We start from the raw sequence: 9,036 nt of genomic DNA on the forward strand, positions 1-9,036 counted from the left end.
GACCCCCTGACTTCCAGCGAGTCCATATTAAACATGTGATATGTCACGCATGACAAACTCTGAGTATCTTTTCAAAGCAGCATTAAAAGCGAAGAAACCAATTTTCTTCTCCTTCCAAACCTCCCCAAGTGCTGAATGATGGGGTTTGGAAAGAGCCACTGGAGCGTACTTAGGGGGATTTTATGAGATTTTCCAGAATGATTTAATCTTATTGTGAGCATTATTAATGAATGGCAACCCAATTTGGCCCTAATATCTGGGAACTCGGTTACAATGCTGGGAGAGCCTGACCCCCTCCCCCCCCCCCAACCCCCAACCTTAAGCAAACCTCCTCCAAGATAGTCTTGCAATCGCCAAGAAATATTGCGCCTGGCAGGAGCAGGAGAGCCCGGTTCATCGCAGTGTCTTCTTTTACGTCCAAGCAGAAAACCTCACCATCTGCTGTCCGGTTTAGAAGCACCCATACAGCAATTCCCAGGGCTGCTGCCCCTGGAATGTCTTGTAAGGTGGGGAACCAAGTGGAGATGGGTTGGGGCAGTGTGAGGAGTAGATGGTCACCAAACTCAGATTTTCAAGTTGTTTTAGCGAAGTGGAAAATTCCAAGAAAAACGAGCCATTAAGTAACGTTATTACATATGTGCACACATGTAGAAATGTGTATCAACACACACACGCATGCATTTATAAACCCACATGTGTGTATATGCATATTCATATATAAACATATAGACACTTATAAACCACCAGCAAGGTGTACCTTTATCGTGTGCTGTTTTGGCCTTGGCCATGCCAAAGTTGGTTTATAGTGTGAGATGCATTAACCTGCAGGGTAGAGGTCTCCACATATGAGGCATTTGACTGTCTTAGGTGAATTAGCGGATGGGGCCTGACGGGGGCGGGGAGGGGTGGGGGGAGAAGAGGGGCTCACCACGATTCTGAACTCAGTGCCTGTGGAAGGAAGGCTGTCTTCTCTATCCTCTAGATTCCTCTTCAATGTACCCCTCCACTAAACAAAATCGTGATCCATTTAAAAACATTGAAAATAAGGGAAATGTAGGATCCCTTTTATACATCACTTGGGGCAGAGAGATCTTTGGAGCGGGAAAAGAAGTTGACCATAGGAAATTATAAATGGTGAAGTCACCACTTTTAGAGAGAAAATGTGATAGTGTGTAAGTGTATGCATATATACACACACATGTCTGAATTGGGGGGTGGGGTGGGGAGGGTTTGGTGGTCCTGAAATGGTGTTTTGGAGAGAATTCCCTCAAGTACTGCATATTTAACTGACAGCAGATTAAACATACACACACACACACACACACACACACACACACACACAACCTGCTACCTGGGGGAAGAACAGAGAAGCATTTTTCAAAAAGGAAAAGTCATGTTGCCCCTGGACGTTATTAACAGTCCAGTTTGAAGTACAAGTATGTATGTATTTTTTTTTTTTTACTTTAAAGAAAAGGGAGCGATTACCACTTGCACATTAAGAAATGTCATTCAGTCATTTTTATTCACTCTCCTGAAATCTTCGTAAAAGCCAGAATCACACTTGTACAAGCAGCAATTTTGTTAATCCAGGGGGTTATTACTCTGGTCTCTTATTAGGATCTACACTACTGCCAAGCAATCCTATAACCGTCTCAAAAGAAGTTTACCTCCCTGTTATAAAACCAGTAGTGGTATTTATACTGTGCAATAATTAGTGTATTACTTGAATCCACTAACAGGTTCATTTTATCTCCGCACAAAAACCCCTCGTCTGCTTATAGAAAGCTTGTGCCTCCTTTGGTGCCGTTAAAGTGGTGAAAGAGTGAATGAGGGCCGGTAGCACTCTCTGCTTTTGCCTCGCCTTAATTCCCGTCTCTTTTTGCTCTCATCCAATTAGTGCAGTGTATTAAGCGGTTTATCATCTCATAGTCAGCTATTGAGAGAAACAAGGCGAACACTTTGCAATGGAGCCCGCTCTCCTTTGACACCCTCAGGTACTTACATATTCCACTGTGCTATGAATAATAGAGGAAGAATAGAGCGCTAATTCCCTCATCAAAGAATGCCTTGTCTGCTGCTTTGCTCAACAACACCATTCGGATCAAAAGAAAAGCAATAAAGCTTAGCATAACAAAACGAAACCTACTTATTAGCTTAGTGGTTAAATTAATGCAGAGCCGCTGCTATTCAAAACCAAGGTTTGAAAACAGCCTCCAACAACCTGATAATGCTGCCTTCGGGATGAAGGAATTTTAATCTGAAATTTGAAGCTGGCTCAGATGAGTTAATCTATTAAACAGCTATAAGGAACCTCCACGACAAACCGTTCAATTAAGAAATATTTAGGTGATTTGCCCCAGAGACAAACCCCCTCCTCCCCCCACAAAAAAAAAAGTGAGAGGGAAAGATGGTTTCAGGTTTGGGGATGGGAGCATTTAGCAGCTCGAGGGAAATTTGTCCAAGTCTCAGAGGGTTTATGGCTAGGTTTTGTTTTTTAAATAAGATGCAAAACAGTCCGTGAATCTGACTTGTAGTTTCGGCATCACCCTTACCCCTACTGCCTCTTCTCTCTCTCCAACAAAACCTGAGCGGTCACTTTGAGAAAATTCTAATGCCTGATGGGAAGCAGGTGGCCATGGCTGAGGTGAGGTGGGGGTTCTGGGGCTTCTTTCCCGGGCCACATCATTCCAAACATTCACCTGGGAACTTTGGTTACCCCTTCAAGTCTAGGACAGCAGTCACAGGATCATCTAAACTTATCTCTTCTGGAACAAATTAAAATTAGAGTTGTTTACTCTCCCAGCCTTCCTCTACCTCAAAAGCCAAGAGTTCCTCATGCTAACAGAGCAAAGTGGGTAGGGTTGGGGAATAGTTGGTCTCAAAGTTCCTACTATGCCAGGAAGGGATTCTGTATTCTGATATGGGTCAGCCCTCATTTTCCAAAGGATCAGTACCTTTCCCCAAGGATTGGAGGTGAGCTCAGACTCCACAAAATCTTAGAGGTCAAAAATTTACTGCCAGTCTGTTACGGGTGGAATGGGAATGTCTACGTCCACTTTCCCTCAACCCAACCTTACTCTCTGCAGTTGGACCTAACACAAGTCAAGAAATAGAAAGTCTGTTGAGATCCTAATCCACTTGCAGTGAAAAAGAGAAAGGCTGGGAACAGTTTTTACTCTCTGCCATGTTTCTGGAGGTTCAAAATCATTCAATTAAAACATGTTAGGTGATCTGGGGAACAAAAAATTAAAATATCACCTCCTGGGCCTTTAATACTAGGCAGGTAGGGTAGCCTTTGCACACAGTAGGAACTCAATGCATGTGCTTAGTGAATATGATCCTGCTCTACAAGGGGCTGGCAATTTAGTTGGGGACAAGAATACTTGGAAGAAGACTGAAGATGGCTGATGACTGAGAATACTTTGCAGATGTCCAAAAGCAACCACAGAATTTAGAAATTTGGACAGAAGTCTCCCATCTGGGAGATGAGATCCATTTTTGGGAAGTGGATTGTGAGACAGAGATACCCTGAAGTGGACTATTTGGCTTTTCTGGTCTGAATAACAATGTTATAGTGAAAAAAACCATTAATACCCAAGCTTTCCTAATTCAGGCTGTCCTATAACCATGTGGTAACTGATCAAAACACCTGAAATCCGCAGGGTCTCAGAATACAAAATTGAGGCCCTTTTCTCTTCAATACTTGGGTAAGCCTTCCTAGAGTATGAACTTTGCCTGGAGCCCCACATTATAACCCTACTGGACGTAGGTGTCATAGGCTGGACCTTCTAAAAACAGGAACTTGTATGGGAAAGCAACCCAAGCACCAAGTTTTATCTGTTACAAAAGCCAAGTAAGCACCTAATGCCCAGATTCTCTCACTACATTCAGAATATTAAACACACACATACACACACACACACACACACACATACACACCAACCTCATTTCTCTCTAAGATAGTGGTATATTGATAGTTCCCACTTTTTAAACCCACAACACAGACACCCTCCCTCCCCCTCCCCTCTTGTCACTGGTAAGTAGTTAACAAAACTGGTTTCTTCAAGAAGATTATCTTTCATTTTTAATAAACACATACAGTTTTATATGTTTAAAACTTTACAGTTTTACATGGAGGAAAATAGTCTGCAGTCTGTAAACTTACTAATAAAGTAAGAAAAGGAAGGATAACACAAATGACAAATCTTTCCTGAGAAAGGAATTGCTCTGAAAAAGCCAGCAAGAAAAACACTCCTAAAGCCAATACATGTTCATTTTTTTCATCAAATATTCATTCAAAGGAGACCAAACCAGATATTTTCAATTTCTATTCCTAACCCCTCAACATTTTTAGAAGTGTGTTTAGGCTGCTAGTTTGTTTGTGATCTTTGTTCTTATCACCCAAGGTTTACCCTCAACTTTCTAAGTTTAAAAAAAAAAAAAGGGTATGTGTGATCTCACTAACAGTGGAAAACCAGGATGCAAACTGAAGGGGTGGGAAACGAGGCTTCCCATCCGAAATCTCAGGTGAAAAACCTGTAAATCTCCCCTTTGCTGACTACAAAGGGAGGGGGATTCAAAAGGCAAGCTGCTCTCAACATTAGGAAGCATTTAGGGTTAGGAGGGTTTTTAGTTGGTATGTTTATAGTGGGCAAGTTGATAAACTGTGAAAAGGCAAAACATCAGTGCTCCTAGAGAGACCTCTACTAAGCTCTCTTCTGCAGAGCACCTCTCCTAAACCCCCTGGAGCAAAGTCTAGGATCACGTACATTCCAGCAACTCTCCCTGGGAATTATCCAATTCAAGTAGCAATTCCCCTCTTACTGCACCCTCCCCCACCCCAATACACTTACTTAGCAGGGAAATCCATCCTTCAGGTGTTCTAGGAAGGCCCACAGTATTATAAAGTGTCATTTTTGGTAAAGTCAAGGTTGGTCTGTGTCTTTTTTTTTAACCCGAAGGAAGTTAAAAGGATTCTCCCCTCTCCCCCCAGACTTAGGAATATTCCCTCCAAAATGGGGAAGCCCAGAGGAAGAACATATGCAAAAGAGGCACTTTGGGCTACCCGAGGGTGGGGTGAGTGTGTGGGGAGGCAGACGAGAGATGATTTGTAAGCTACTCGCTCCCTCCGTCAGTTCTGGGATTCCCTAAAGGGCTTCACGGTGCAATCGGAGAAGAGTTTGCTGAGGCACACTTCTGAATAGCCACTCCGGGATAAGAACTGGCTTGCGGTGCTCCTTAGTTTGTTGTATGTCTCAAGGTTTCCCTTGGAGACGAATTCTTTCTTCTTCAATATGTCTATGAAAACATAAAATAAATGAAAAAGGATTAAAAGAGATACAGATTTGCAAGAAAATCCAACACTGAATTAGAAACACACACAGCCCAGCACTCCTGAGCAACCTGACTCATGCTCAAAGCCAAGGCTGCCATATCCTCACCCTCCTGCTCTAAAGCCCAGCCCAGCTCACTGGGAGACCAGCCCTGAGACCCTTGATGGGGAGGATGCTGGGCTCTGAGGCCCGGCTGGTGCTGTCAAAACACACACACACACACACACACCTGAACCCACACACACACACCACACCCCTCTCCTGTGTCCACCATTCACTGTGGCTGACTCAGCACAGGAAGGGAGCAATGGCTGCCCAAGCAGACCACGTATCATTAAGGTGCAGATCCATATATCTGTGCAGATGCAGAACCCAGGGACACTCGACAATATGTGTCATTTCAGACATAGTTGGGGTGAAGCCGTCAAACATTTCTCTACCCAGGAAGGTGCTGGTATTCAGAGGCTCTTGTACTTCCTTGTGCCAAGTTAAACAGAGGCCTTGGTAACTCCTTGGGGATTTCCCTTCTGTTATTCCTTCTTCTCCAACTCTGTTTTCTGGGTCAGGTTCACTTCAACTTCTCCCCCCACCGTCCCTTCCCCCTTCTCAGTCTGGTGCCCAAATACTTCAAGGCTGTAGTCACTGCCTTGAACTCCCCCACTCCCAGCCCAAAGGCTGATCTTCCAACTTATCTCTATGCTCCAACACCTGGGTCGTCCCCTGGCCAAAATAAAAATTCCTCATGCACGTCTATGTCTGCTGTTTCTAATATTTTCTCTTATTTAAAGGTAGGAGGAGGGTAGCTAGGTGGTGCAGTGAGTACAGCACTGGCCCCGGAGTCAGGAGGACCTGAGTTTAAATCTGGCCTCAGACACTTGACACACTTACTAGCTGTGTGACCTTGGGCAAGTCACTGAACCCCAATTTCCCTGCCCCCCCTTCCCCCAAAAAAACTCAAATAAAGGTAGGAGGAAAGGAGGCAACTGGGGATACCTAAATTTGAAACAAGAAGACTGCTCACTTAGGCGCTGCTTCCACCCTACCTTATTTGAGAGGCAACCAATGTCACTGCTCAAAGACTCTCAGGTTCACAGAATCACAGACTTGGAGCTAAAAGGGCCCTGGCAGTCACCTGGTCCAACCTCCAAGTAACTTGTACAAGGTCAGACCGGAAGAGATGGAGTTCAAGCTCAAGTGCTTTAAGTCCAAACCCAGCATTTCTGACTACTGCATCAGTTAGGATTTGGTTTTTCCTGCTTTTCTTAGGAGCAGATTTAACAAAAAGGAGGCAGCTCATGGAAACCCTGTAACCCTCAGCGGCAGAGTCCCGTTTTATTAGCCCCAGAAGCAGTAAAATCTTCTCGGGCCATTTCTGCACTTATACACACTGGAAAACACACCTCCACTTCCCCCAATTCAGTTCACTGGACTTAGATTTAGCAGGGCCTTTTCAAGGGGCATCTGGCCAATCGCCTTTTAACGGAAGAGTAAAATGAGGCCCAGGAAAGTTAATGTAAATGGAAGAGCTTAGGCCTCCTCACCAACCTCGGTGAGGACCACAGCTCTGCACTGACTGAGCAGCCACTGGAGAGGAAGGCTGCCCATGGGCAGGAGATGCCGAGGGAATGGAAGCAGATGACAGAAAGAGCTGAGGAGAAGCACAAGGAAAAGTAAAACTTCGCTGAAATAGTATGCCAAGATAACTCCAAACTAGTTTCAAGGTACACACAAAGCATTGTTGACAATATCCTTTTCTAAATAGCACCGTCTTTCAAATTTGGGAAGGGGACGCTTCTTTTATGATGTAAATGTCTAAAGGCAATGAGTTGGGAAAGAGAGGGAGGGGGCTGGAGAGAAATAAGAAAAGGGATACCATTAATTAACTATAGGAAAATAATTTGAAAACTCTAATTATCAGAGCCTGAGAATACAATACATGGCCACTGCCAAAGCCAGACTGCAAGCTTCAGCTACAGGACTGTAATGTAGCACCTTTGAATGACACAAAGGCATCTGATAACTGGGGAGACCAGATTCAAAAAGTGCAGTAGTACAGGGCAGGGGAAGATGAGAGAGGACACAGCTCCTGATGTGTTTACCTCCTTTTGCTGATGGGATATTGACTTTTCCCACCAGGTTGGTTAGAAAGGGGACGATTTACACTGCCACACAGCAGAGATGGAATGACAACCAGCATCACTCCGTGCTCTTCTTAGTAACAGACAACTGTGACCATCACACATCGCACAGCCAGTCAATACCTCTAAAAGTACCATGTCATACAAGTAAGAGATGCAAATAAAAAGCTCTCTCGAAATGGGAATTTCACCAACAGCCGAGCAGAGCCTTCAGAGAACAGAGCTGGAAGAAAAGATTCAAATCTCCTGGGTTTTGGTTTTGGTTTTTGTATATTTTCAACAGTCTAGCAACACAGGGAAAGTTCAATATTAACTGCCACTTTTCCTTTTCAACGCTACAGCCAGTACTTAAAACCCTAGTGTAGAGTACAAATGACAGAAACCTGATTTTACACATTTTCCCTTCTGGGAATCAGTCAATAGAAAATACTTTATACCCAAGACTCTAACAGGCCTCAAAGGAACAAGATCTCAACACACTGATACTGGATGGACAAGGGTCCGAGAAACCATCTATAGTTGTCATAAGCCAAACCTAATGATGACAAGAGCATTAATAAATAATCCCTAACTAATGTCAAACTATTATAAATTCTCATAAATACAAAGTACAAAATACTTTTTATACATACACACGCACATATATACACAGAGGAATGTAATTGTCAACAAAGTTCATTATCCTTGAAGACTAAAGCATTATCCATATATACCACTATACAGTTTATTTATAAACCACCATACCTTTTATTGTTGAAGAATGTTGTTGGAGACAAGACATCCAAGACTAAGAATGCATTATCCTATAATCTGGTGCTACTGATAAGATAAAGCTTGTCTTGGGTTTGCATAACATTTCTTATTAAATATCTTCTTCCTACAAACTATGATTTAAAAGGGGTGGGGGGAGAGTTAATCTAGATTAACCACTGGAGACAATGAAAAATAGATTTTTAGACTTTACTAGACTCCAAAAACCTCATAATGACACAACCTATATTAAATCATTTTTCTCTATGAAATATTACACATAATTTTGTACAAGAATATGTGTACAAGTTAGGTTTAACACATCAAATTTTAGAATGGTTCTAAACAAATGAATACACTTTCAGCTAACAAAACCACTTGCTACCTCATATATCATATTTTCTATCTTTCAAAGCCAGTGGACCAGAAATCTCTTTTCATCAGCTTGCTTTACTTTTTTTTATAAAACCTTTATTGGACTTAAAAGACAATGCAATGAATCAGAAATCACAAGGGCAATAAAATTTTATCACCCACTGGTTATTTTATTTTAATTAAGGCAAGCTTAGGCACACAGGCAGCAGCAGTCTCTGTTCTAAATGTCTGTTTCATTTATTTCTGTGCAAAGGTATGAAACAACAGTCAGTCATAATTGATTCTGTCAGGTGTTATACAGTCAGTCATAACTGTCTCTGTGTAGAGGTGTGTCAATTTACTATATTTGAATTAAATATTCTGTCAATTATGAAATCAGGTAATAATTTCAGCAGACTTATTTTTTTTCTCAAATTGTATGGCTCCCACCTTTTCTAATC

The 9,036-nt window shown here is 42.5% G+C and overlaps 1 protein-coding gene across 4 annotated transcripts in view; it reads right to left on the minus strand.

Moving 5' to 3' along the window:
* Window positions 1-4,058: 4,058 nt before the first annotated feature.
* Window positions 4,059-9,036, minus strand: part of POLA1 (DNA polymerase alpha 1, catalytic subunit) — a 322,857-nt gene continuing 317,879 nt past the window's right edge. For 3 of the 4 annotated variants that reach the window (XM_036746570.1, XM_036746571.1, XM_036746573.1), the window contains one exon: window positions 4,059-5,298. In XM_036746570.1, coding sequence (XP_036602465.1) covers window positions 5,132-5,298 — 167 coding nt within the window. In that variant the 3' untranslated portion in view covers window positions 4,059-5,131. The remainder of the gene's footprint in view (window positions 5,299-9,036) is intronic. The other variant, XM_036746572.1, reaches the window with a different exon arrangement.

The sequence above is a fragment of the Trichosurus vulpecula genome, chromosome 2 (genome assembly GCF_011100635.1).
Source record: "Trichosurus vulpecula isolate mTriVul1 chromosome 2, mTriVul1.pri, whole genome shotgun sequence".
Lineage (NCBI taxonomy): Eukaryota > Metazoa > Chordata > Mammalia > Diprotodontia > Phalangeridae > Trichosurus > Trichosurus vulpecula.